Raw genomic sequence first — 27,827 nt, forward strand, 5'->3', positions numbered from 1 at the left:
GAGCCTTGAAGACCCTCACATGGGTCCCACGCTCATTGGTGCAGGCTTGTCCAGCAAGGAAATGAGATCAGGAGAAGAGGGAAGGCTTGGATGTTTTAATCGTGGTAGCTGAATCTTAGCATCTGGCTTTAAGGCCCAGTTGTTGACTTTGTTTGATAGTTTATGGTAAGCTAGGGGGGCTGGGAGTTCTGGGAAGCAATAGAGGAGTAAGGATCAGATGGTGAAATTTTGTTTCTTAATTAGAATCAGGAGAATAGTCAAGGGACTTGGCTTCTGCTTGACAGACTGTTCTAGGAGCTCTCTGTTCTCTGGCAGGGCTGATAGTAGGGTTAGGCAAGCGAGGTGCCTGGGGTCAGCGTTGAAGGGCGTACTCACTCTCAGGTTCCGGCATGTGGTCCCCTGAGAGTGAGTGCCTCCTTAAATTTTGTGCCCTAGGTGCCTCCTAGCTTCACACTACCCTGGCTCTGCCTTCTGGTGCTACATTGTTGCTAATGAACTATTTTTATTTTTAAACAAATTCTTTTAAAAATTTTCAGGGGCCATGCTAATCTTCTTTGCGTCGTTCCAATTTTAGTATATGTGCTGCTGAAGTGAGCACGAACTATTTTTATTTTTATCTAGAAAGAGGCGTATGTTCACGGTAAACCATGGTAAACCACAGAGTGGAAAAAGTCTCCTTCCCTCCCCACAGCTTTAGTCTTTCTCCCCAGAGGAGCCACCCTGACCAGGTGCTTTTGTATCCTTCCAGCTGGTCTATTGGAATGGACTCTGCAGGCATTTCCACAAGCAGCCTTCTTTATTCATTAGTTTAGCACGTAGTTGAATTTCCACTGTGTGTAATATTTACCTGTGCACAGAGAGGACCAAACCTGTAGGACATTTATGGCAGGATAGAAGGAAGGAGAAGGATCAGAAGTGAGACCCAGTGTCAGTTAGTGGGTCTGAGGAGTGTATCAGCTTCTCTTCCCCTTGGAGCTGCAAACCAGAAGCACAGTTAGCACTGCCAGGATATTGTCAGACAGTCTCTTTCTCCATGTTTATTTCCACCTTTTTGTGTTTCTCTCCTTTTATCCTCTTCTGTCTCTGCCTCCTTGTCTCTTATCTCTCACCCCTCTGTCTCTTCTGTGTATTTTCTCTTTTTTTTTTTTTTTTTTTTTTTTTTTTTTTTTAGAGACAAGTTCTCACTCTGTTGCCCTGGCTGGAGTGCAGTGACTATTCACAGATGCTATTACAGTGCACTATAGGCCCCTATAGGCCCGGACTCCTGGGTTCAGCAGTTCTCCCACCTCAGCCTCCCACACAGTTGGGACTCCAGGTGTGCACCGCTGCCCCGGCCCCCTGTCTGTCTTTTTGTCTAAGCTGCATGCCCTCCCACTTCTGCTTCTTTTTGTGTTCTGCTTCCTTCCTCTATTTACTTATGGTTTCTGTCCCTTTGTTACTAAGGGCTTGTATGTGACTTCGACTTGCTGTAGCTCCTGACCCTTCTGCCCATTACTGTTAGATTCAGTTTCTTGGTATTCCAACTCTGTGTTTCTGGGAGAGGCAATGTAACAGGCTCAACTTGGGTCCAGTGTCTGGCTCCATCAGTCATGATAGGGAAGGGGGAGCAATTCCCAAGAAGGAGCTGGGCAGGTACTTCAAAACATGGCTACTGTACTGTGTAGGGGCCTATGGATTACTGGTACCTATTAACTAGGTAATCCTTATGTTAGCTGATTGAGGCTTAACCCCATACAGGTAGCTTTGATCATCAGGGTAGGTCCCTGGGAAGACCTGCCAGCAGCACACATTTCTTTGGGCTGCTTCTCCCCTCCCATTTGACCACTGTCCCCCTACTCCCACATCATGATTGACTAGTAAGCACCTGTGTTACTGGCCAGTGTACTGAGTGAAAGCTCTTTGAAGCCATTGAGCCTGGCACCTGCCACCTGTGTTCATTTTCACAGGCTGGCCATAGGCACTTCTCTCCATTTGAATGGAAGAATATCCAACTTTCTGACAATTTGCCTTGCTCCAGGGAATTGGAAGTTAGAGTGAAAATCTTCCCACCTTGGTTCCAACCAGGGTTTATCAGTGCCCCTCTTTGCTTGGCGATGAGCTTAAGAAAACAACATGGCCAGGCATAGTGGCTCATGCCTGTAATCCTAATATGGGAGGCTGAGGCAGGAGGATTGCTTGAGCCCAGGAGTTCCAGACCAGCCTGGACAACACAGCAAGACCCCTGTCTCTACAAAATAATTTTTTTTTTAATTAGCTGGGTGTGGTGGTGTGCACCTGTGGTCCCAGCTAATAGGAGGTTGAGGTGGGAAGATCACTTGAGCCCTGGACATCGAGGCTGCAGTGAGCTGTGATCGCACCCACTCCAGCCTGGGTGACAGAGCAAGACCCTGTCTCAAAAAAAAAAAAAAAAAAAAAAAAAAAGAAGGAAAGAAAGAAAATAAAATGATATACTGCTGTTACCTTCTGAGAATTTGTGATCTTGGGAGAAGCATGACCCAATCACCTGAGGGAGAGACTTGAGACAGGTGTCTACATGATGATAGCATAGACACTAACCTGTGCTAAGAAGCAGGAATGCCATGTGGTTCAGGAGAGAAAGAGCTCAGAGAGGGGCTGGGTGGTGTATTCAGAGAAGGTTTTACAGAGGAAGAGGAAGTGGGGGCTGAACTAGACCTTGAAAGTGGGAGTTGCTGTTGGCTATGGCAGGAAGAGGAGGGGAGGACATTTCTTTTTATGTGTGTGTACGGTACGAATAAGAGAGAGAGTCTGGCTGAAGGAGAGAGTGCAAAGTGGGTAGGAGTAAGTGGAGTTGGCCTAGAGAATGGGCCCAAAAGATTTTGTAGTAAGATTTGAGGTGCACATAAAAGTTCTATTTTTGGATGCTAGAGGCAGTACTCACAGATGTCACTGCGTTCCTTCCTGCTGGATATTGCTCTTATGTCGTCCCCATGGATCAGTCATTGTTTAGCAGGAGCAAAGTGCCGGGGCTCAGCACAGGGCCCAGATGTCACTGAGGTGTGTGAGGAGCTAGAACTTAAGGCCACGTGAGCCTAGGGAGTACTCGAGTGGGTGCGCTTCTCCATGGACTTCATTGAGAATTGGGAGGTATGGGTAGGAATGAGGGTGGAAGCGATCAGTGGGCTTGGGAATGTGAACTTAGAAATGGTAGTTAGCTTCTCTCACCTCAGTTTCCTCATCCATAAAATGGGAATAGGAATATCTGTATTTTGGAGTCGTGAGAATTGATGGAGAGGTGTATGTGAAATTGTCAGGCATATAACAGACTTTTCTTTTTCTCTTTTTTTTTTTTTTTTTTTTTGAGACGAGGTCTTACTCTGTCATCAGGCTGGAGTGCACGGCTCACTGCTGCCTCAACCTCCTAGGCTCAAGCGACCCTCCCTCCTCAGCCTCCTGAGTAGCTGGGACTACAGGTGTGCACCACCACGCCCAGCTAATTTTTGTATTTTTTGTAGGGACAGGGTTTCTCCATGTTGCCCAGGCTGGTCTCTAACTCCTGGGCTCACGTGATCCATCTGCCTCAGTTTCCCAAAGTGCTGGGATTACAGGTGTGAGCCACTGCACCTGGCCTCACTTTTACACTTAATGCAAAACACTGTCTCTCTAATTTCTTAGGTAACCTGCCATCTGCATTCAAATTTACCTCACTTACTGATGAGTTTCTTTTGGCCATGAAGAGGTCTTGTGTCTCCTGTGGTTTGGAACCTTGGGAGTCTGGGTGGGAAAGAGTGGGTGAAATCACCCATCCCTGGGCCTGGGGGGAATTCCCAGAAATGGTGCTGGCCATCAGAATGTATAAGTATGTGTTCACGCATGCCTTCATATCCTTGAGCACCAGTAGTGATGGAAGTGCCTGTGTGCTGTCAGCTGGGGCGGGTGCAGGGTGTCCCCTCGCTTGCCAGTTCGCCTTGTTCTGACAGGTCCATTGGCCCCTTTGCCTTAGGCAGGAAGGGCAGAAAGAGTGCTCTCTGTAAAGAGGGGTTGGGCCCCTGTGCCCTCAACTCAAGCCTGCCGGTGACTTTGTGGTTTTCCTCCTAGGTCTGCTGACATTTGTGAACTGTGCCTATGTCAAGTGGGGCACACGTGTGCAGGACACGTTCACTTACGCCAAGGTCGTAGCGCTCATTGCCATCATTGTCATGGGCCTTGTTAAACTGTGCCAGGGTAAGTGGTGGGAAGGGGGGTACCACCAACAGTTCCTCTGGATTCCCTGAGGAGAACATGGGGACTCTGTTAGCTTCACTGCTCAGCTGTTTCTATGTACATGCTAGCATGTGTCAGTGAGTGCAAGAGATGGGAGTAGATTTCTTTCTGGGCTTTTTGGGCCAGGCTGGCTTGGCCAAGTGGACATGAGTCAGCCTGTCCCTCAGGGCTGGTTTCCTTTGGTGGAGGCTGGGAGCATTGCAGGAAGCCAGCCAAGGGCCTAGGAGCTCCTGAAGCTTGGGTCATGATTGGGTCATAAAAGTAATCTGTGGGGATAGAGTGGCTCCTGTTTGTGGTCTGTGACTGCCAAGCTACAAGTAGGAAGACTGGGCCCTCCTTGAGACAGGTGGCAGGGTATATGGAGCTGGAAGTGGGGTATGGAAATGGGTGGTTATTTTGCAGCCTTTACTTTTCATCTGGACTTGTATTCAGCAATCCCTCCCCAAGTCAGCTCTCAGAAAAATATTAAAATATTGTGAAATTGGCAGTGTCTTTCCTAAATGTTGGCTTTAGAAAGCTTTTCATTCCTGGATCAGAGAGGACTGGCAGTGAGGGTAACAGGCCTACCAAGATCTCATGAGCCCTAGAGAGGTCTTCAGGTGTCTTTAGCCACAGATATCTCAATCATTTCACAGCCCAGTTCTCTAGGTCATCAGTCCCTAAATGTGGCTGTGTACAGTCACCCGGGGAGCTGAGACCCTAATCTCAAATCTATTGGATCACATTCTGGTTGGTTTGGAGTCTAAAAAGCTATACTTTTAAGAATTGCCCTTGGCCCGGCACGGTGGCTCACGCCTGTAATCCCAACACTTTGGGAGGCTGAGGTGGGCGAATCAGCAGGTCAGGAATTCGAGACCAGCCTGACCAACATGGAGAAACCCTGTCTCTACCAAAAATACAAAAATTGGCTGGGCATGGTGGTGCGCGCCTGTAATCCCAGCTACTTAGGAGGCTGAGGCAGGAGAATGGCTTGAAAACAGGAGGCGGAAGTTGCAGTAAGCCGAGATTGTGCCACTGCCCTCCAGCCTAGGTGACAGAGCAAGATTCCATCTCAAAAAAAAAAAAAAAAAAAAAAAGAATTGCCCTTGTTGGGCTGGGCGCGGTGGCTCATGCCTGTAATCTCAGCACTCTGGGAGGCTGGGAGGCTGAGGCAGATGGATCACCTGAGGTCAGGAGTTTGAGACCAGCCTGGCCAACATGGAGAAACCCTGTCTCTACTAAAAATACAAAAAATTAGCCGGGGGTGGTGGTGGGTGCCTCTAATCCCAGCTACTCGGGAGGCTGAGGCAGGAGAATCGCCTGAAACTGGGAGACAGAGGTTGCAGTGAGCCAAGATCTTGCCATTGCACTCCAGCCTGGGCAACAAGAACGAAACTCTGTCTCAAAAAACAGAAAAAGAAAAAGAAAAAAAGAATTGCCCTTGTTGATTCTTAGACTGCTGGTCTAGCCTGTGTACTTATATCAAGTTAGTAGAGCTAGCCACGTGGATGTCCCTGGAGGCTCAGGAGCATCCTGGGGTCAAATTGGGTTTTGAGTAATCCTCCCCTGAAGATATGTTCCTTAGGGAACCACTGCTGTGTATGAGGATGGACACCCCTGAGGACAGGGGTCTCTATTTTCTCTTCTCTTGCTGCATAGCCAGCTCTTTTTACCACATGACAGCTGGGTCTAGGCTTTCTTCAGGGTGTGACAATGGGGTTCCTTAGAAGTCTGGGTCTTGTTAAAGACCCCAGTATGTCCAGAGGGTCTCTGTCCTGGGTAGCTGGGTGCTGTCCCCTGGGCTTTTGTGTCTGCAGTCTCTGAGGCCTCTGAGGAGAATGACAGGCTGGGCTGGCTCCCCAAAGGGTGGGGGTGGCTCAGGCCTAGTGAAAGATAAGGTCTCAGTTCCTCTATAGCATGTCATCTCCCCCATGCAACCATAGCTACCGCAAGTAGAGCAGCATAGAGTCCTTCCCATGAGGCTGATAAACCCATTGACCAAATTGTGCAGTAGTCTGGTCCAAGAGAGGTAGTTCACAGGAAGGTCTAATTTTCAATGAAAAATGACTCCTTCATGTGAAATGGGGTTCTTGACATAAATAAGTAGAAGAGCTGGGGCTTGCTGTGAGATCATTTGCAGGAAATGGAAATTCTTTAGGGTTTTGGAAGAAGTATTGTCACATCAGAGGGCAGCCAAGAATGTCTTTGGTTTTTTATTGTCTAGTTTTATTAAAGGAATGTGAGCTTTCCTGAGGAAGTGGGTGGGGTGGTGAAGTGTAGGGAGCTAGTGGTTGTTGATCTTTTGGTGTTAAATTATGTTTTTTTTTCTTTCCCCTACCTTCTTGTTTTTTCTTTCTTGTTCCTCCCCATTCCTTTTTTTCATCTTCCCTTCCTCTTTCCTATTCTCCTTTCGTATCTTTCTCTTACACCTCCCATCTCCTCTTCCTTTCTCCTTTGGCCTGTTCCTTCTCTCTGAACCCCTCACCTGCCTTTGCCCCCACAGGACACTCTGAGCACTTTCAGGACGCCTTTGAGGGTTCCTCCTGGGACATGGGAAACCTTTCTCTTGCCCTCTACTCTGCCCTCTTCTCTTACTCAGGTTGGGACACCCTTAATTTTGTAACAGAAGAAATCAAAAACCCAGAAAGGTAAAGGTGGGATCACACTCTCACTCCCCAGCTTGGCTGGAACTCCTGCTGATAGTGGGCGTGCCTGCCCTCATCCTTCTCCTCCTCCCTCCGACTCTCCTCCCCTCTTCTCCCTACTCCCCCTTCTCCAGCTAGGAGGGGCTGAGGGCTAGAATGGGAGTGAATGAAGGTAGGAAAGCCTTCGGCTCCCCGTCCTCATGTTCGCACTGGAGGATACACAGGGTCCTTCCTAGAGGAGAGGGCCTTCAGTGGGGAGCAGCAGGCCCAGCTGGGGCAAAGGAATTAGGACCTCGGACTCTGGTGCTGACACTACAGCCCGCAGAACCAAAACTTATTCTGGCCACTGGGTCCCCAGCCTGGCATCTAGTCCCCAGGACACTGTTCCTTGCACTGTTCCTCTGAGATCACAGATGCAGGAGGATTATGAAACCCAGTAGGACCCATTGGTCCTACTGTGGCAAAGATTAAATATTGATCATGAGCTATCTTCACAGAGAAAGTTGGGTCTTTCTCAATAGAAAGAACCCAGGGTCAAGGGGAAGGTGAGCCTGCCTCAAAGACTTGGAGGCTAGTGGACTGTTAAATGTTAGGAAAATCCCAGTGGAGACTTGATAAACTTTGTTCCCAAGGAGAGGTTGGTTCTAGGTAGTCCTTTCTCACTTGTCCTGACAGAAATTTGCCCTTGGCCATTGGGATTTCTATGCCAATTGTGACGCTCATCTACATCCTGACCAATGTGGCCTATTACACAGTGCTGAACATTTCAGATGTCCTTAGCAGTGATGCTGTGGCTGTGGTGAGTCTCTTGGGATCCCCATTTGTTCATCATCTCCTGATACTGAGCCACCCTGCACAGCTCAGTCTGTCTTACTGCACCCTCCTCAGCTCTGCAGGATGAGGTCATGAGTCTAGGCCAGAGGGTGGGCTGCTTAGCAGTGATTGCATTTGTTCCGAGATCATAGATGCAGGAGGATTATGAAACCCTGTGTGTTTAAGTGCCTTTTCTGTGCCCTGCCCCCAGACATTTGCTGACCAGACGTTTGGCATGTTCAGCTGGACCATCCCCATTGCTGTTGCCCTGTCCTGCTTTGGGGGCCTCAATGCATCCATCTTTGCTTCATCAAGGTACCATGTCTCTGTGTCACTGATAATAGACCACAATATTTTATTCTCTGGGGCTTAGGCATAAGAGTTCCTTTTTTCCCTCCTTCTCATGGGCATATAGGGTGTGTGTGTGTATGTGTGTGTGTGTGTTTGGTATGTGGGCATGTACTTGCCTTTGTGCAAGTAGCACATTTGTATGCTGGTAGCTCATGTTTCCATCTGAGATGAGGACAGATTGTGTGCTGATAGCTCATGTTATGTGTTGATAGCTCATATTTATGTGCTGGTAGCTCATATTTTGTGTGCTGGTAGCTCATGTTTATGTGCTGGTAGCTGATGTTTTGTGTGCTGGTAGCTCATGTTTCCATCTGAGATGAGGACAGATTGATGAAAGGTATAGGGGAGAAAGGCAACAGCTTGGAGTGGTGACTTGGGCAGGGACCAGATTCTAGGCTCCTTGTGGGTTATGCTGTAGCCCCAGGATTCATTCCTTCAGTAAATGATAACAGCACTTGCTGTGTACCAGGTATTGGTGCTATGTACAGAAAGACTTTCCCCCTCACTTCCCAGAAAATGCCGAGGCCATCAGGTCTCCTGATCTCCTCTGTGCAGACATCAATAAGCGTGCTGGTCCTTCCTGTTGTTGCAGAGGAAGGAGCAGGTGTGCCTTTCCTGGCAGACTCTGCTACTTGGGCTCGGGGTTCCAGCACTTCCCCTCTTCTTCAGCAGTTTGCTCCATCAGTTGGCCCTTCTCTTTGGTGGGTGCTCACTTGGAGCCAGCTCTCCAATAGCTTCTCTCCTCTCCACTTAGGAGAGACACCAAATAGTGTTTCGCATCTCTCCTCTTCCCACTTACTGGATGTACTACTTTTTATTTTTAAATTAATTTTTTTTAGAGATTGGGGTCTCACTATGTTGCCCAGGCTGGTCTCAAACTCCTGGTCTCAAGTGATCCTCCCACCTTAGCCTCCCGAGTAGCTGGGATTAAAGGCGTGCGCCACCATACCTGGCCCTTGATGCACTTGTGAGACAGCAGTCTGGGCTTCAACTTTCATTCATTTTCCCATCGGTTAAGTTTGGCTTCTACTACCTGAAAAATATTCTTATTAAGGCGATCTCTTTCTTAGCCTGTCTTTAGTCCTCATCCTATTGGACCTCTGAAGCAAGTGATGCTGACCACTTTCCAATTTTGAAACAATTCCCATGGCTTCTATGACATAAGATACCTGAGAAGAAAGTTTCTTTCCTGATTTCTCTTCCACTCACCCTATAACTGGTGTTGTCCCCAGGGCCGGGGGTATAATAGTCATCCAATAAATATTTGCCATGTGAACACACAGAAGCATGAAAAATAAAAGAGAGTTTTGTCCCGTTCATTCTTTTTACTGGTTTTCACACACCAGTCCATGTATTGTGCCTCCCTGGGGCAAGCAAAGAATTAGAGAAGTCAAGGCCTTGTAAAAGAACATAGTGTCCAGCTGGGCGTGGGGCTCACATCTGTAATCCCAGCACTTTGGGAGGCTTAGGCGAGAAGATCACCTTAGGTCAGGAGTTCGAGACCAGCCTGACCAATATGGTGAAACCCTGTCTCTACTAAAAATACAAAAAAAGAAAAATTAGCTGGGCATGGTGGCACGTGCTTGTAGTCCCAGCCACTCGGGAGGGTGAGGCAGGAGAATTGCCTGAACCCAGGAGGCGGAGGTTGCAGTGAGCCGAGATCGCGCCATTGAACTCCAGCCTGGGCTACAGAGCGAGACTCCATCTTAAAAATAAAAAAAGTAGTGTCACCTTCCCTCTGCTCAGCCTAGTTGTGATAGATGGACTTCTTGTCTAGCCTTTCCCTGACACCCTAGCCTCCCCCTGCTCTAGTTTGCTCTCCAGTCTGGTGTCAAATCCCGTCAGGCCCTTACCTCAAAGCCACAGCTGACTGTGTGTGTTCAGACTCCACAGTGTGGCCTTGTATGCAGGTTCTTCCCAGCACCCTCTTCTCACACAGCTTGTCCTGGGGCTCTAGGCATTCTACATCAACCTCCAAAGAGGCCACACGCTCTTTCATACCTCCACACATTTTGCCTATGCACATGCTCGTTTTTTCCACCTACCGACTTGCTTCTGGAAACTCTTCTTTGCATCTCTTCTCTTGCAAAGCATTTTGGCACAAGCCTCAAGCCTAGCGAGTGAGTGTCGTGTACTCCAAGGTGATGCTGACCATGCTGGGGACAGTTCATTTCTGTGCCAGTCTTTTTTTGTTTGTTTTTGAGATGGAGTTTTACTCTTGTTGCCCAGGCTGGAGTGCAATGGTGCGATCTCGGCTCACTGCAACCTCCGCCTCCCGGATTCAAGTGATTCTCCTGCCTCAGCCTCCCGAGTAGCTGGGATTACAGGCGTGTGCTATCGCGCCCGGCTAATTTTGTATTAGTAGAGACAGGGTTTATCCATGTTGGTCAGGCTGGTCTCAAACTCCCGACCTCAGGTGATCCACCTGCCTCGGCTTCCCAAAGTGCTGGGATTATAGGCATGAGCCACCACGCCTGGCCGCTGTGCCAGTCTTTTTCCCAGTCGGTAGAGCTCTTTAGGTGTAGAAAGGAAGCCTGGGTTGTCTCTCTGACCCTCAGTCTTGCCTTACATCAGCTCAGGGAAAATATATGGAGGGCATGAACAGAAATCTGGCTGCCCTTTAAAAGCTATTATGTTAGCTATGAATCTGGCATGGATTGGGTGAGTCTGTTAGTGGGTGACAGCAGGGTGAGGCATCTGTTGGATGTTGGTGAGGTATCTGTGGCTGAGAGAAGAGGGGGTATCTGGGTGATGGTGGGTGGGGCATCTGGGTAGTGGTGAGGTGCCCGGGGATGAAGAGGGAGGGAAAATCTGTAGGGAAGGGGGGAGCAGGGAGGTTGGACTGGTGATGCACTAAGGACCTGGGATGCTCCTGGGAGGCTGCATCCTGCTTTCCTCTGGGGCTCTGAGCTGAGTTTGTCCAAGTGAGGAGTGTGGCCGTATGGCTGAGTAAAAGGAGTAAAGGATCCTGCTGACACATTTCTCATCCTTCTAGGTTGTTCTTCGTGGGCTCCCGGGAGGGCCACCTACCGGACCTTCTGTCCATGATCCACATTGAGCGTTTTACACCTATCCCTGCTTTACTGTTCAATGTAAGCTTTGCTGGGACCACGGGGCTCGGGTGGATCTGTGCATTGCTCCTTCTGATTTGTGCTAAGTTGTTAAATAAGAGGGACCCTGAGAAAGGCCTTACTCTAAGATGCGAAAAACAGTTCATTTTTTGTTGTCATTTAATTCTTTTATGGTTTTATTACGTTTAATTTTGGATTAATCTGGAATTTATATTATAGCATAGTATTGAGAAAGGTGGGGATTCACTTAATTTTTTCTCAAATGGCAGCCAGCTATACCAATATCGCTTACTCAATCCATTTTCCCAGTTTTCAAACTTTTATCACAGAAAATTAATAGCTAATTTTTTTAGGGTCCTTAATATGTGCCATTATTGTATGCCCCTTAAATGTGCCATCTCAACTAATCCTCCCCATCAGCACCAAGTCTCCTTAGTTTAGCTTTATACTGACTATCTGAAAACTAAAGAGGGACCAAGGGTACTTCTTTAGTCCCCCCGCCCTTGGAATTTTCCTAGCAATTCTCACATCCGTTTATTTGTCTTGATGAACTTTTCTATCATTTCATCAAAGTAAGAGAAAAATTCTCTTGATATTTTGACAGGGCCAGCATTGAATTTATAAATTTAGGAGGTTATCTGACTATAGGCACACACCACCAGGCCTGGCTAATTTATTTTTTGTAGAGATGAGGTCTCACTATGTTGCCCAGGCTGGTCTTGAGCTCCTGGGCTCCAGTGAGCTGCCACTTCAGTCTCCCAAAGTGCTGGGATTATAGGCACAAGCCACCACGCCCAGCCTTCTCTTCTTAATACAGGGTTCTCCCTTATCTCCACAGAATGAGCTATTTGGTTTTAAATCCTTTGTTGATAATTTGTAATGAAAAGATTATTGAAGTTTAAACACATTTGACCTTGTCCCAGGACTCTAGGCCCTGATCCTTGTCTTCTAGGATTCTTTTGTTCCAGAGGCTAATGCTGTCATATGTCTGGATGGATCCATTTTGCTAGTTTCCAGGTCCAACACCTGACTTCAGAGGCCTGAAATGCTACAATTTCTCCCTCTGGCTCAAAATTCTTCCATGGGGAGAGAGTTAGATTCCATTATTTATTGACATTATTTAGTCCAGATGGGTAGGGATCCAATTGCTAGTTAGCATTTCTCAGGCCTGAGGACAGTGACATGGTTCTGAAGGCGTTTCCCCCATTTGTATGCCAGGTAGTCGGGACCCAGGTCTAACCCCTCTCTAGGACACCATGTAATCCGTGTTAAGGTTGCTGCACTGAAGTGAGGAGGGCCTCAGCGTCTGCCTTTTTCTAAAGTGCTTGCAACAAGGGGGAGGCACTGAGTGGAGGAAGGGCTGCAACAGAAGAGGGAAAGATGCTACCCTGAGGGTTAATGTACCTCAGGGTACATCAAGGAATGGACCTATCTGATGCCAAGGGGTCAATGAAAAGAGCCAGAGGTAATCTGGTGAAGTGGCATCAGATCTAGTACTGACTGCTGGGTGGGGGAGTCTCCTGGGGGCGCAGGTGGTGACGATGCTCACCTGTCTCCCCACCCCTTTCCCACAGTGCACCATGGCACTCATCTACCTCATCGTGGAGGATGTTTTCCAGCTTATCAACTACTTCAGCTTCAGCTACTGGTTCTTTGTGGGCCTGTCTGTTGTTGGACAGCTCTACCTCCGCTGGAAGGAGCCCAAGCGGCCCCGGCCTCTCAAGGTCAGCAGCTCTGGGCAGACTAGGAGGAGTGGGCCATCTCCCTAAGGTGGCTTCTTGCCCACGAGCTGTTTCCTCTTCCCACGTTACTTAATCTCTCACCCCCTCTATTTCAGCTGAGCGTGTTTTTCCCCATCGTGTTCTGCATATGCTCCGTGTTTCTGGTGATAGTGCCCCTCTTCACTGACACCATTAATTCTCTCATTGGCATCGGGATTGCCCTTTCTGGAGTCCCTTTCTACTTCATGGGTGTTTACCTGCCAGAGTCCCGGAGGCCATTGTTTATTCGGAATGTCCTGGGTGAGCTTCTCTGCGCCCCATTACTCACTGGCGGCTATGTGTGCATGCGCATGCAGAGGTCGGGGGTGGCTAACAGCTTCCCCATACTCAGAATTTGCTGGAGGCCATGAGACCCAGCTGTCCACAACTTCCCTTTTGATTTTGACATGATCACTTTAGTTCTAATTTTAGTGTCCTATTTTGGGGCTAAAACATTACCTCCTGACAACACAAATCACCTGGGAAGATGAGTTGTGCATCAGACTCTGGTTGGGCATGGGACAGAGGATGATGAGGCTTGTTGGGAGACAGGGGCAAAGCCTGATATAGGGTACTTAAGGGGCAGGTGGGGAGGGAGCCATAGATGTTACTAGTCAGCCTTGTTCAGGTTAGGGCTGTAGCTAGATGTTTACTAAACCCTGTGCTTGCTCTATTTTCATTTAGCTGCTATCACCAGAGGCACCCAGCAGCTTTGCTTTTGTGTCCTGACTGAGCTTGATGTAGCCGAAGAAAAAAAGGATGAGAGGAAAACTGACTAGAGGTCAGAGGTGGCTTTCTGAGGCCTGGAAGGCAGGCCAACCAGCAAAATCCTGATAACAAGACTCTGTGGGCCCAACTCTCCTGAATTAAAGGAGCCTTTTGACCCACATCATATAGTGGGGCTCAGGGCCAGTGCTCACTCTTATTGGTAAGCTATAGGAGGAGACTCAGGATCTGGGCCAACCTCAAGGTGTGGGGGCTTCAGAGGGTGGGGGGAAGATTGGGGAACCGGGGGAATGGTCATTTAGTTTTACTCCTGATAGGTAGATGCAGCTCTTACAGATATCTACTTGGTAAAGTGCAGTGGGGAAGAGGGAATGCTAGGTTGACAGGGCTGGTGGCTTCTGAATTTGGTATTTGAACTAGGAGTCCCTATAGAGGGGCTGCTTTATGGGAAGTTTTTCTCTGACCAGGTACAACACCTGACTTTAAAGGCCTGAAATGCTACCATTTCTTCCTCTGGCTCAAAATTCTTCCCTGGGGAGAGAATTATATTCCCTTATTTATTGATATTTAGTCCGGAACACCAGTTCTAACGAAGCATGTGTGTCTCTTCATCTACAGGATGCAATAGGCTGATTGTATTTAAAAATCAAAGTACCCAAAACTGAGTCCCTTTGGGCTCAGAAATGTCTGTGGTATTGGGTCAGACTCTGACCACAGATTTTATGCTGTTTAGCACAATTTCTATTGAGTCTTGCCTGCAACAATGAACCTTAAAGAAAGATATTTTTACTCACGTACCTGTTACACTTTAGCATACAGATAGATCATAGATCACGTTACAAGCACTTGGCTCAGGTCCAGCAAGGACAGATGAACAAATTCCTGAGTCAGAAGTCTGTTAATATTGCTGTTTTGAAGGACAATCCTTTATTTTACTTGAGACCTTACATCTTTGTTCTAGCTGACAGTAAATCTCTGGGTTTCTGTTACGAACTCTAAGAGGGCTGAAACTTCTGATATTCAGGTGGATCACCTGAATTCTCTCAGCTGTCAATGGCTTGGAGAACATCTCATGGGCCCAAGTCATCAAATAACCTGTTCCTCTCTGTACGGGCAGTGTGAGGGACTGCTGTGCAGACCCAAGCAAGCCCATCCTGGTGCTAGGTCATTTCACTTTTCTGAAAACCTCACATCAGGCTGCATCCTCTTCTGTCCCCGGCACCAGGCTTTGTTTACACTTGGAGCCACCTTGGTGTGGGTCACCGGGACAGTGTACTCCTCTCCTGCCAGCCTCCCCTTCCCCGAGGTGTGGTGGCTGCAGTCTCAGGAAGAGCTTGGTACTTGTGGGGACTTCTGTTTTCTCCCTGTGGAGATCAGTGAAGACTGGGAGGAAAGCTGCTTCAACCTGAGTCCGGCTCTTCAGCAGGCTGCACAAGTGGAAGCAACTAATTCTGGTGCTCAGGCTGGGCTCTCCACCCAAGTTAGGCCTGCTCTGGCCTAATGTATCTTACTGTATGAGCAGGATGGCTGCATTGGATTGTACAACTGTTTTGTGATGCCCCCAGACACTGTCATCCTGGGCCGAGAAGAACCTGCTAGCTTGACATACCCCATGGGCTTCTTATCCTTAGGTTTTGGAATTGGTCAACAGTGAGGCAGTCTCCCTTCCTGACCATTCTTCTCCACCCAGTCACAGATAAGGGAATAACCTTGGCCATATATTTGCTCAATAAAGATTGAAGGAAGCATGGTCACAGTTGCCTTGGGTTCAGAGCATAATGCGTATGTGAAGCATGGGGTGACATTCCTACTGTCATGGGTTTGGGATTTGTAACGGCAAATTCCTGCCCGACGACAGGGTGTCTTATGCAAAGGCTGACTTGCCTGAACGCTAAGAACATGACTTCTGTCTGAGCTAAGCTGGCACCCATCCCAGGGCTCCTCTGGAGCTAATCCTTTAAGCAAAATGTGCTTGCCTTTTAAAGATCCCTGACCCCAGCTTTGGCTTTCTCCACCAGATAACCAGCTAATCCCAGGAATTTGCTGCCCCCCACCAGTGGCTTCTAGGGAAAGCAAGGACCTCACATGTCAGGTGCCCTAGTACTTGCTTAGTGAGCCATGTCATCCTCCTTTCATTTTTGGATGGTGACAGCATTTTTCCCCTCTGTGCTGGATACAGACTTCTCCCAGGATCCTCTCTTTGGGAGCGAAGCCAGAGGATCCCTACAGCACTCAAGCTTCATGGTGGAATTAATTTCTGCCAGCTCTTTGTTGTCTGTCTCCTTAAATCCTTTTCCTGGTGTGCTTATTATCCCTTTTGCAGTGAGTACAGTTTATTAAGTTGTCAGCCCTTTAATATTGGGGAAACTTAATGAGTATAAATAGCAGGGAGCACATTCTAACAGCACAGTGTTTTGTTTTTTCACCCGGTTGCTGTATGAGAATGGCTTTCAATGCTTTGTTTCTATGCCTACAGACAGAAAGCAAGATGTCTAATATTAGACATACAAGTTGCTGCCTGTTATAATGGTGAATTATACCTTTGTGCATGCCTAGGATGTTTGTTGTTTTAATTAGCTGCAATATATACGGCCTGTGTACACAGAATTTAATCACTTCGGCAGGTTGATCGACTCCATGTAGATAAGAGCAAGTGTAGGCAAAGGTTTAGAAAATGGACATAAAGTCAAAGAATGATGGCAGGTAGGATGAAGGAGAGATACTTAGGAAATCCTAAAAGAGGCGGCAAGAAGGTACCTCCCTGTGTAACTCACCTTCCCCCATGACAGTGAGTAAGAGACACTCACAGGCTATGAGGGTACACCCCTAGCTGAATGTTCTGTGTTGTTTCCTTAGACCTGTGGTGTCCGCTGCAACAGCTACTAGCCACGTGTAGCTAATTACATTAAAATGAAATAAAATTAAAAGCTCAGTTTCTCAGTTGCGCTAATCACATTTCAAGTGCTCAGCAGCCACCCGTGTCTACTACTACACAGCGCAGACACACAACATATCATCACTGCAGATAGTTCTACTGGACAATGTTACGCTAGAATAAACATCAAGGCAGTCAGTTAAGGCAGCTATGGTTTGGAAAGGCATAGGGACAGAGTCTGCTTAGAAGAGATACAAGTTGTAATAAAATTGATCCTGTTGATAGTAGTTTGTTTTTGTGGTGGGTGCTGTGAAGAGTAAACATTACTCAGTGGAAAGCTAAGTTCAGAAGGTACTTTGTTTTTCCTCCCTTGCCTTAAGTCCTTGGTATTTATAATCAATGCTGAACCTTCTATTTCACTACCGCTCCCTGTTTTAGATATTCAGATTTAAAAGGTTTTCAAAGAATTACTTTCTTCCATGTTCAAAGCTAGATTTTACTAAACACATGTATCACATTCATATATATTGTTTCTTGGCCCCACTGCCAAAGGAAGTCAGTCAGTAATTTCACAACCGTTATCAGAGTTTGGAAGCAGAAATAGCTGTTAACTAAAATCTCCCACTGCTCAGACTACTTTCTGCCCTAATGGCCATTACTATCCAGTCTATTGCTACAAGGGACCCACTGGTACCCCTTTTAGATTCTATCAAAAGGAACAGGGTTTTCCTAGAGGCAGGCAGCCTGGTGGTATGGCACAGCAGAAGCTTACTGCTAATGAAATGGGAACCTCCCCCTCCCTTGTGGTTTCAGCACAGAACCTGAATGCCAGGAAAAATTCCTGGGCCAAGAAGCTAAAGCTAAAGAAACCTTCCTTTTTTCAACGTTTTTTTTTCTTTCAAACCGTAGGGTAACTTTTGATTGAGGCAAAGGGGTCCTACTGTAAGTGGAAAAGACTCACTCCCCTAACATAAGTTTTCACTGTGGTGGGATGGTGCCGCCCGATATGCTTGATATGCTTTTCCTTCCACATGTGAAGCTAGGAAACCTAACAGGATGTCAGCAGGGCAGTTAACTCTGGACTCAGAGCCCTCAAGGGCATGTGGCAGAACCTCATGGACATCACAAGACCATCAGTCTGAATCCAGGTCGTGGGGGCTGTCATAGCCGAACTCCTTCTGCACATCCAGAGGGTACTTGCTCCATATCCGCTGTCTGCTGCTGCCTCTTTCCTCCTCACTCAGGCTGTTGTAGTCAGCAGAGCCTAGAATGACATCCCGGGAATGGATTCTAAATGTGATTTTCCTAGGCTACTGCAGGAGCCCCTTCTCTTCTCAGAAAGGTCTGTTTTTGTTCCCGATTGTAATGCAAAATCCTTGCTCAATAAATAAAAAATATAGAATTTTTTTTTTTTAAAGAAGGAATCACTTTCCTATCATCTAAACCAAGTTCCTTCACACTGGAGTATTTTGTCACTTCTCCCCTCCGTGTAGGATTTTTTTTGTTGTAAGAGTTGTAGTCATATTGTAAATATTTTTGTACCTTTCTCCTTTTAACGTGTTATTGACAAACCTCCCCAAAAGAATATGCAATTGTTTGATTCATTTCTCTGTTATCAGACACCAATAAATTCTTTTTGTTGCGCCTTCTTCTCTCTTCTTTAATATAGTTACTACGGGAATTATGTTGTCAGAGCATCTTTCTTCTTCCCCCAGGTATTATGTCTGTGTTGCATCTTTCTCAAAACAGTTGTACATGCAGCAGTTTTTTGAGAAGTTAGATAACTGATTTGTGAAAACTCTGGGCTTATTCCTACTGGCAAACCTCTCTCTTCATTGGTTTCTTGACTGGGGCAGGGGAAGAGACAATGAGCTACATATTTTACATAATCTCAACCACTAAAATTCATGCAGAACCATCTCATTTGGAGAGAAAATGAGGTTCAGTGAGGTGAGGTAACTGCCCAAGAGCCACAGCAAAGTAATGACAACTACAGATTTGAATCCAGGCCTGATGGATTATTACACCCCCAGGAGGCCCCTGGGAAACACTGGTCTTTGGGTCTCCTACAGCATGGCTCAGTTGCGGCTGGGCTGCTGGCGCTCAATGACAGAGAAGGAAAGGCAATTAAGATGCACCTGTCAACTATGCCTGCACCTCAGTCTCAGATCCTACCAGTCCCTCCCGGTCTGGGGCTGCCACCCACCTCTGGAATCCTCATCTCCATCACTGCTCTCCTCCTCTGGGTACTCATTGCGCCAGTTATTCTCACTGTTCTCGTCATCTTCATCGTCGTAAATGTCCTCTGGTTCTTGATCGTCATTCACCTACACATCTCAACACAAACATGAGTCCAAGTCAAAACCTCTAAGGTTATGCTCTGGAGGAAGTTGTTAGCATACCAGCTTGAAGAGATATCATGTAAAAGTGCCACGTGAAAAAACTGCAGACTAGTAGTTTGACTCCATTGCACAAGAGGCTATGAGAGGGAGATAATAGCCCCCTTCCACTCAGAGCCCAGCTCCACAATGATAGGACACGCTGGACTCCATGAGAAGGGAACACAGGGAAAAGAGGAGTGATGGCTCTGAGCGATTCCTTCAAATTCCAAAGGTCAAAACCAAAACCCAAGCGTAAGAGGTGCGGAAAGGCAGGAGGAAGGGCCATGCAGTGGTCCAAGGTGGGTACCTGACTGCAAATCTGTCCTAATGCAGGTGCAGGGTGCAGTGCTTCTTGATTATAGTCTGAGCATGACCATTAGGTGCCACCCTAAGTTTTCTTGTTAATCATTTTAGAATTTGAGAATAGGCTGGGCGTGGTGGCTCATGCCTGTAATCCCAGCACTTTGGGAGGCCGAGGTGGGTGGATCACTTGAGGTCAGAAGTTTGAGACCAGCCTGGGCAACATGGTAAAACCTTGTCTCTACTAAAAATACAAAAATTAGCCAGGCATGGTGGCATGCACCTGTAGTCCCAGCTACTTGGGAGGCTGAGGCAGGAGAATCGCTTGAACCCAGGAGGCAGAGGTTGCAATGAGCCAAAATTGCACCATTGCACTCCAGCCTGGGTGACAGAGCGAGACTCCATCTCAAAAAAAAAAGATAATGGTGTCAGCTAGGTGTGGTGGCTCACACCTGTAATCCCAACACTTTGGGAGGCCAAGGTGGGAGGATCACTTGAGCCCAGGAGTTCAAGACCATAAGACCAGCCTGGACAACATAGTGAGACCCTGCCTCTACAAAAAAATCAACAAAAATTGGGCATCATGGTGCATGCCTGTACTCCTGGCTGGCTGCTTGGGAGGCTGAGATAGGAGGATTGCTTGAGCCTGGGAGATAGAGGCTGCAGTGAGCTCAGATAGCACCACTGCACTCCAGCCTGGGTGACAGTGTGAGACCTTGTCTCAAAAAAGAAAAAAAAAAAAAAAGAATAATGTCAGGACGTTAGCTTTCTCCATCCGAGGTTTCTCTACTTCTAAGGTACGAATTAAAAAATAGATTTTGTTGTCACTCATGTTAAGAATTTCTGATTTTATCATCTTTATCTTATCATAAGCCCCATATACATATTTCCCCCCTAAGAATGGATAGCTATAAACAATAAAGGTGATGTTGCAAACCTTGTAAAATATTCATTAATGTAAAAATGATCAATCTAAGATGATCTTTCCCCAAATTCCCTGTACTATAAAGTCAGGTTCCTAAAAGGCACTTAGAATAAATTCTTCCTTTTAAGGAGGAAAAGAACTAAGGACAATGTTGTTCAGCAGTGGAGCCCAGGGAAGCAAAGCATTCTGATTAGATTAAGAGCTTAGGATGCCTCATGCCCCATCTGCTCATGGGCCCCCTTACCAGCTCCCATTCTTGGCTGTAGGGCTGCACGGAGAGGATGTTCTCAATCCAGCCTGGAGTGGCCGTCTCCAAGTAGTAAATGTCATACACATAGTCATCGTGTTTTTGTTCTTCCTGGCGCCTGACTCCTGGTCCATCCTCAGACACAGTCAATCGCTCACGGATCAACTCTACAGAATTGCAGAGGATCACATCTGGGTCAGATGTCTGTAAAGAAACCACAGATTACACACACACGCATGACCCAAAACATGATGTTCCAAGAGGAGGAACCTATGAGTTGGGTGAAGGAAGGCTCCCTACAGTTTTTTTTGAGACGGAGTCTCACTCTGTCGCCCAGGCTGGAGTGCAGTGGCGTGGTCTTGGCTGACTGCAACCTCCGCCTCCCAGGTTCAAGCGTTTCTCCTACCTCAGCCTCCCAAGTAGCTGGGACTATAGGTGCGTGCCACCATGCCTGGCTAATTTTTTGTGTTCTTAGTAGAGATGGGGTTTCACTGTGTTAGCCAGGATGGTTTTGATCTCCTGACCTCAAGTAATCTGCCCGCCCCAGCCTCCCAAAGTGCTGGGATTACAGGTGTGAGCCACCTTGCTCAGCTACAGTTCCATAGTGTTGTGGTCAAGATTCTTATCCCCATGAATTCCTAGTCTTTTAATTAATTATTACATTAAAAAATCAAGAATCTCTGTAAAATTAATGTGTAGTTCTTATTTTAAGATAGAAACGTACAAGATAGGCTCCTGCTCTTTTGTGCTTGGCTCTCATACCTATAATCCCAATGCTTCGGGAAGCCAAGGTGGACAGCTTGCTTGAGCCCAGAAGCTCAAGACCAGCCTGGCCCACGTGGCAAAACCCCCGTCTCTACAAAGAAATACAAAAATTAGCTGGGTGTGGTGGTGTGCACCTGTAGTCCCAGGTACTCAGGAGGTTGAGGCTGCAGTGAGCCGTGATCATGCCACTGTACTCTATCCTGGGTGACAGATTAAGACTTATCTCAAAACAATGAAAGAAAAAAAATATGGGAAGACTGGCCTAAGGAGAGGGGAAAGACAGAAGACCTGGCCAGTCTTGACCCCAAGCTCTGAGTCAGACCTGCTTCTATAGGTCTTCTGAGATCCTTTGGTATTAAACAATGTTCTCTCTTTGGGGATCAGTAGGCCCACCGTAGCACCCCTATGGCTGAACCTGAAAAGAGTCTCTATTTTGTGTGGCCTCCTGTAGAAGCCAACAGGTGTTTCCTGGTGACCTCTACCATTGCCCATCATTTGGCTTGCCATATATTGACATCCTACTTTTAACCACAAATTGGGAATGGGCTCACCTATAGTCTTTCTACTGGAAAGAACAGTTTGAAATGCAATGCCCCAGAATAGAAATGGCCCAGGTAAGATGTGCTCCAGTGCTGACAGGCTGTATTATCCAGGGGCCTGGTAGCATGGGTCAGTTTGTTAACCACAGGGACATGCTGCAGATGGCTCCTCTTGATAGGTTCATCACAGGACACTGCACAGCTCCAAGCAGACACCACGCAGGAAAATGGGGAAGATCCCATGGCCAAGGCAGACAAGGGGAGACCAACGCTATAATTTACAGACTAAGGAATTCTTCCTTGCTCCAAAGTCAAAAAGAAGCTAGAGATGCCAGTTTTTCTGCAGAATCTTGAGCAAACTTAAAGTTACCTACGACGAAAGTTCTGGCTCCAACCCCCAAGTCCCTCCACTCAGTCAAATTATGCAGCCATTAAAATATAAGATTGCTGGGCGCAGTGGCTCATGCCTGTTATCACAGCACTTTGGGAAGCCAAGGTGGGAGGAATGTTTGAGCCCAGGAGTTTGAGACCAGCCTGGGCAACATGGCAAAACCGTCTCTACAAAAAATACAAAAATTAGCTGGGTGTGGTGGCGCAGGCCTGTGGCTCCAGCTACTTGAGAGGCTGAGGCAGGAGGATCACATGAGCCCAGGAGGTGGAGGCTGCACCGAGCCGTGATCATGCCACTGCACTCCAGCCTGGGCAACAGAGTGAGACGCTGTCTCAAAAAAAGGTACAATACTAGCAATACAGAAAAATGACAGATACAGAATTTTGTACTCAGAAGGAAATAAACCAGTTCTATTCTACCTACTTTTGGGTTGATGGTAAAATGGGAGATTTTCCTCCTTTGCTATATTTTTTCAAATTTCCTATAATGAGCATAAATTATTTTCTTTTTCTTTTTTGAGATGGAGTTTCGCTCTTGTCACCCAGGCTTGAGTGCAATGGCGTGATCTCAGCTCACTGCAACCTCTGCCTCCCGGGTTCAAGCGATTCTCCTGCCTCAGCCTCCTGAGTAGCTGGGATTACAGGTACACACCACCATGCCTGGCCAATTTTTGTATTTTTAGTAGAGACCGGGTTTCACTATCTTGGTCAGGCTGGTCTCGAACTCCTGACCTCATGATCCGCCCACCTTGGCCTCCCAAAGTGCTGGCATCACAGGCATGAGCCACCGCGCCCGGACTATTATTGCTTAAAGAGGCGGTTTTCATTATGTTGCCCAAACTGGCCTTGAACTCCTAGCCTTATGTGATCTTTCTGTTTCAACCTCCTGAGTAGCTGGGACTAAAGGTGTGCACCACTCCTCCTAGCTAGAAGAAAAATTATTATTATTATTTCTGTAGAGATGGAGTCTTGCTATGTTGTCCAGGATGGTCTTGAACTTCAGGCCTCAAGCAATCCTCCTGCCTTAGCCTCCCAAAGTGCTAGGATTATAGGAGTAACCCACCGTACCCTTGCTGAAAATTATTTTGAAGTCTATGTCCATGTGTATTCATTCATTCATTCATTCATTCACTCAGAATCAGGGTCTTGCTCTGTCGCCCAGGCTGGAGGGCAGCAGTATGATCATGGCTCACTGCAGTCTTGAACTCCCGGGCTCAAGTGCTCCTTTCTTGGCCTCCCAAAGTATTGGGATTACAGGTGTGAACCACTGAGCCCAGCCCATATTTTCAGTTTCACTACACACAGCATTTTGTACTGTTAAACATATATATTTTCGCCCACAATCAGTTTTCATGGTTATCAGTTCTAAGGGTACAGACAGTTGTATGTGTTAACCTCTTGGATACAATTTTTAACCTCCATGTATAGTGTTGCAATGAATGTGCCATTTCTTGCATTTGAAAAGTATCTCACTCATAAGGTTTTTGTGAGGATTAAATGAGTTAAATTAAATACCTAGCACGCTATTTGACATAATTACTTAGTCAATCAACAGTCGCATTTGTTAATATCATAACTTAGCTTAGCTGTTTGCTTCTGCTGAATTATCTCCCTAGGATAAATCTTGGAGGTGAGACTACTAGTTAAAAGGAACTGAAGTCCTTTAATTTTTAAATTTCCTATTAAATTTATCTAATAGGAATTTATTTGCTTAAAATGTAAATTGTGTCAATTTAAGGAGAAATTCATTGTAACATAACATAGAAATGCTGTCATTTTTAAATTTCCTTAGAAATTTTTAATTTTAAAATTTTCCTAGATTATGCATGGCTTTAGATCCAAACAATAAATTTACATATGTAAAACATGGCTCCCATGCCATCCTGTTTTCCAAAAGGCTTGCATCAATTTTATTCCTACAATTGTGTAAGCTTTTAATCATTGCCTTGCCAGCATTGCTATCAACTACTTTTTTCCTGCTAGTCTAGTATGCATAAAACCTCAAGCATGCTTTAAGCTTAAATTCACTTTTCCCCTATAATTACTCTGTGCAAACATTTTTGGTATGTTTAGAGTCGGTATTGCTTTACTGGAAAAATCTCTGTTCATATCGGTCATCAGTTTATCTCCTAGTTTTCTTTATAAAATTAAATTAGCTATTTACTCTTGTTTTTTGAGATGGAGTTTTGCTCTTCTCGCCCAGGCTGGAGTGCAGTGGTGCAATCTTGGCTCACTGCAACCTCTGCCTCCCGCGTTCAGGCGATTCTCCTGCCTCAACCTCCCGAGTAGATGGGATTACAGGCGCCCGCCACCATGCCCGGCTAATTTTTGTATTTTTAGTAGAAATGGGGTTTCGCCATATTGGCCAGGCTGGTCTTGAACTCCTGACCTCAAGCGATCCACCCGCCTCGGCCTCCCAAAGTGCTGGGATTACAGGCATGAGCTACTGTGCCCGGCCTAGTGAACTATTTACTTGATTCAATTCCACTGAGCATTGGTTTACTTTACACATTTTATAAGTCATGCATTAGTCTGGAATGTTTTGGTGAAAGATGTGGCTATGGACATCATACACAAATTGCTATCCACTTACACTAGCACCAGCTGGGCGTGGTGGCTCACGCCTGTAATCCCAGCACTTTGGGAGGCCGATGCGGGTGGATCACCTGAGGTCAGGAGTTCAAGACCAGCCAGGCCAACGTGGCGAAACCCCGTCTCTACTAAAAATACAAAATTAGCCGGGTGTGGTGGCTCATGCCTGTAATCCCAGCTACTCGCGAGGCTGAGGCATGAGAACTGCTTGAATCCAGGAGGCAGAGGCTGCAGTGAGCCGAGATCGCGCCACTGCACTACAGCCTGGGCGACAAGGGCGAGACTCCATCTCAAACAAAACAAAAACAAAAATAAACAATTACACTAGTACCATTTGCTTGTTGCTTGTGGATTCATTTTGAATTATAATTGTTTTAAGTTTCAAAAATAATTAAAATGAGTTCTATAAAAATGTTTATCAAGAGAGGGCATATTGGCTAGGCGCAGCGGCTCATGCCTGTAATCCCAGCACTTTGGGAGGTTGAGGCGGGCGGATCACTTGAGGCCAGGAGTTCAAAACCAGACTGGCCAACATAGCGAAACCCCATCTCTACTAAAAATACAAAAATTAGCTGGGTGTGGTGGCTCACGCTTGTAATCCCAGCTATTTGGGAGGCTGAGGTAGGAGAATTGCTTGAACCCGGGAGTTGGAGGTTGCAGTGAGCCAGCATCACGCCAATGCACTCTAGCCTGGGCAACAGAGTGAGACTCTGACTCAAAAAAAAAAAAAAAAAAAGAGAGGGCACACTTTATGTTGAGAATTTTCTGGTTTTTTTTTTTAGAGACAGTATCTTGCTCTGTTGCTCAAACCAGAGGGCAGTGACTTGATCACAGCTCACTGCAATCTCTAATTCCTGAGTTTAAGTGATCCTCCTGCCCCAGCCTCCCCAGTAGCTAGGACTACAAGCGCGTGCCACAATGCCCAGCTAATTTCCTTTTCCTTTTTGTAGTGACAAGGTCTTGCTTTGTTGCCCAGGCTGGCCTCAAGCAACCCTCCTGCCTCAGCCTCCCAAAGCGCTGGGATTACAGGGAGTATTTTATTTTTTTTTGAGACAGGGTCTCACTCTGTCACCTAGGCTGAAATGCCACTGCCGCACAATCATGGCTCACTGTAGCCTTGACCTCCCCAGGCTCAAGTGATCCTCCCGCCTGGGCCTCCCTACGTGCTAGGATTAGGCGTCAGCTACTGTGCCCAGCCTCAAGGAGAATTTTCCATTTCTGTAGTTTTGCTGCATGTAGTAGACTTTTTTTGGAAGTGATTGCAAATGAAGTTAGCAAATGTAATATAAAGAAAAGCACTGGATTAAATGTGAGAAAACTTGCATTCCAGACCTAAATCTACCTCAAACTTGATATGCTATCCAGGACTATTCCTTTAACCTCTCTTTGATCAATTTTCCTACCTGCTCTATCTCTATTTTGCTCCAGTGATCCCCATCTCAGTCAGGGTGAAAGGCAATGTCCTTACAAGTACCTAGCAGGCATCCTCCCCTCAAATTCCTTACTGCTCTCCTCTAGCTCACCGGGCTCCAGGCACCTTGCAAGGAGCAAAGAAACGGCTTCAGGGCCTCTTTACTTTCAGGTTCTCTGCCTAGAAGTCCTCTCGATATGTGGAATACCCTGCCATTCACCTTCTGCAAGTCTTCACTCAAATTTCATTTCCTCAGTGACACTCTCACTGAAGTGGCACCACTCTTCCTGCTTTGTCTCCCCGCCTCCTTACATCCCTTATCATCATCTGACACTGAATAGACTTGTCTACTGTTTCTGTCTACCTGCATGTTAGGTCCTCACTGCTGTATCCACAGAATCTAAAAAAACACCTGGCATATCGTAGGCACGTAGTAAACACATGCTGGATGAATAACCAAATCTGTAAAATGAGGCCGTCACGCCGGATGGATCATCCATCCCCTTAAGATGAAACTGTGCTGCGACTGGGCCCAGTCTTCTCCCATCACCATCCTGAGAAGCCCAGCGACCACCTTCAGGGGCATACTCACTTTGCAGGAGCCTGCAGAGGCGGCTTCAGGTTCTCCCTCCTCGTGGACAAGGTCTAACAACTGAAAGCCCGAGTTCCCGGCGGCTTCTGGGTTCCCCGGCGTGTACTCGGACTCCTGGCCGCTCGACGTGGTCCCCAAGGATCGGCGGCTGGAAAGCACCCGGTAGCGGCCCTCCTGCCGGACCTCCCGAGCCGAGGCGCGGAGATTGCGGCGGACACGCTGCTGGCTGTCCCGTGACGGGCGCAGAACTTCCCGCAGGAGAGGCTGGACTGGTTCCTCCTAGGGGGCAACAGGGGACGGAGGCCAGCGTAAGCAGGAGTTCGCGAGCGGGTCAGGGATCGGGTTTCGTACCGGCTGCACCCGAAGATGCCCTCCACACCAGCTGCACCACGCCCAATACCTGGGAGCACACAGTGGCCACCAAGTGGAAGACATTATTCTCCGCCGCTCTCTCCAAACCCTCCGACGTCTTCTGTGCCGCTGACTCGACCGCGTCGCTCCGGAGGCGTTTACAAGCGAGCACAAGAGCCTCGGCCGGCTCCGCACTGCGCTTCCGCTTCACCCGGAGCACAGCGGTCCTGGCGGCCTCCATAGTGGCTGCCGCTGAGCACTGTGGGAGCTCGCGGGGTGTGATGGGATAGCTTTCCAGTTCTGCTTTAGGACCCGCCCCCCAGCACGCTCCTCGGCGCTGCGAGGTCCCGCCCCGCGTGCTGGCCGCGGTAAAAGTGGTAGCAGCGGAGGCGAGCGGAGGGTTTCCCGCGGCGGGTGAGGCGCTGGGTATGCTGGGAAGGTGGGGTCGCTTTGGGGTTCGGTGTGCAGCCAGCATGGTGTCCTTGGCACCAGGGTTTCGGCAGAGGAGCCTAGCGTGGGCCTACTTGGACTCCTCCGCGTGGGGCAGCTCAGGACACCCTGGCCTGCAGGAGAGCGGGGTTCTAGGCTGGCCCCGGCTCTGCAGTGCAGCCGGGTGCCTGCCACTCGCGGGGCTCTGTCGCAGTACTCGTGCCTGGCGCCTCCCCTCAGCCACAGAGACCGCAGTAGCTCCAACCATCGCACCCCTAACTGGGCCACGAGTTCTCTGATTGCCAGACCTGTTGTCTTTGCCACTCACTGTTCTGAGTAATTGGAGAGTCGTGTATTCACTACACGCCAGCCAGAGTGGTCCTGTAAAAGCGTACGCCTAGTGTAGATATGCTTCTGCTTAAAACTCGAGTGGCTCCCAGTGCTTTTAGAACAAAATTCAAACG

At 47.5% G+C, this 27,827-nt stretch overlaps 3 protein-coding genes and 1 non-coding gene across 33 annotated transcripts in view; 2 read left to right on the forward strand and 2 right to left on the reverse strand.

Annotated features, from left to right (window-relative positions):
- Window positions 1–18,090, forward strand: part of SLC7A6 (solute carrier family 7 member 6) — a 36,831-nt gene extending 18,741 nt beyond the window's left edge. For 4 of the 5 annotated variants that reach the window (XM_063699671.1, XM_063699672.1, XM_055366260.2 and 1 more), the window contains 8 exons: window positions 4,057–4,182; window positions 6,704–6,848; window positions 7,521–7,644; window positions 7,870–7,973; window positions 11,005–11,101; window positions 12,655–12,804; window positions 12,918–13,101; window positions 13,525–18,090. In XM_063699671.1, the coding sequence (XP_063555741.1) occupies window positions 4,057–4,182; window positions 6,704–6,848; window positions 7,521–7,644; window positions 7,870–7,973; window positions 11,005–11,101; window positions 12,655–12,804; window positions 12,918–13,101; window positions 13,525–13,619 (1,025 nt within the window). In that variant the 3' untranslated portion in view covers window positions 13,620–18,090. The remainder of the gene's footprint in view (window positions 1–4,056; window positions 4,183–6,703; window positions 6,849–7,520; window positions 7,645–7,869; window positions 7,974–11,004; window positions 11,102–12,654; window positions 12,805–12,917; window positions 13,102–13,524) is intronic. The other variant, XR_010131363.1, reaches the window with a different exon arrangement.
- On the reverse strand, window positions 492–598 carry LOC115931202 (U6 spliceosomal RNA). The gene has a single exon (XR_004067739.1). It is a non-coding gene; the product is annotated as a U6 spliceosomal RNA (small nuclear RNA).
- SLC7A6OS (solute carrier family 7 member 6 opposite strand) lies at window positions 14,471–27,192 on the reverse strand. The gene is made up of 5 exons (XM_004057861.5): window positions 26,984–27,192; window positions 26,584–26,862; window positions 20,292–20,498; window positions 18,648–18,768; window positions 14,471–17,705 (listed from the first exon to the last, which is right to left on the reverse strand). Exons 1-5 carry the CDS (start codon window positions 27,173–27,175, stop codon window positions 17,575–17,577), a joined length of 930 nt encoding a protein of 309 aa, XP_004057909.1. The 5' UTR covers window positions 27,176–27,192; the 3' UTR covers window positions 14,471–17,574.
- Window positions 27,095–27,827, forward strand: part of PRMT7 (protein arginine methyltransferase 7) — a 52,084-nt gene continuing 51,351 nt past the window's right edge. For 8 of the 26 annotated variants that reach the window (XR_010131358.1, XM_055366228.2, XM_055366243.2 and 5 more), the window contains exon 1: window positions 27,234–27,348. The gene's annotated coding sequence lies outside the window, so the exon portion shown is untranslated. Of the gene's footprint in view, window positions 27,361–27,827 lie in introns of all 26 variants that reach the window. The other 18 variants (XR_010131362.1, XM_055366232.2, XM_055366227.2 and 15 more) reach the window with 6 other exon arrangements.

This window comes from Gorilla gorilla, chromosome 18 (genome assembly GCF_029281585.2).
Source record: "Gorilla gorilla gorilla isolate KB3781 chromosome 18, NHGRI_mGorGor1-v2.1_pri, whole genome shotgun sequence".
Classification (NCBI taxonomy): Eukaryota; Metazoa; Chordata; class Mammalia; order Primates; family Hominidae; genus Gorilla; species Gorilla gorilla.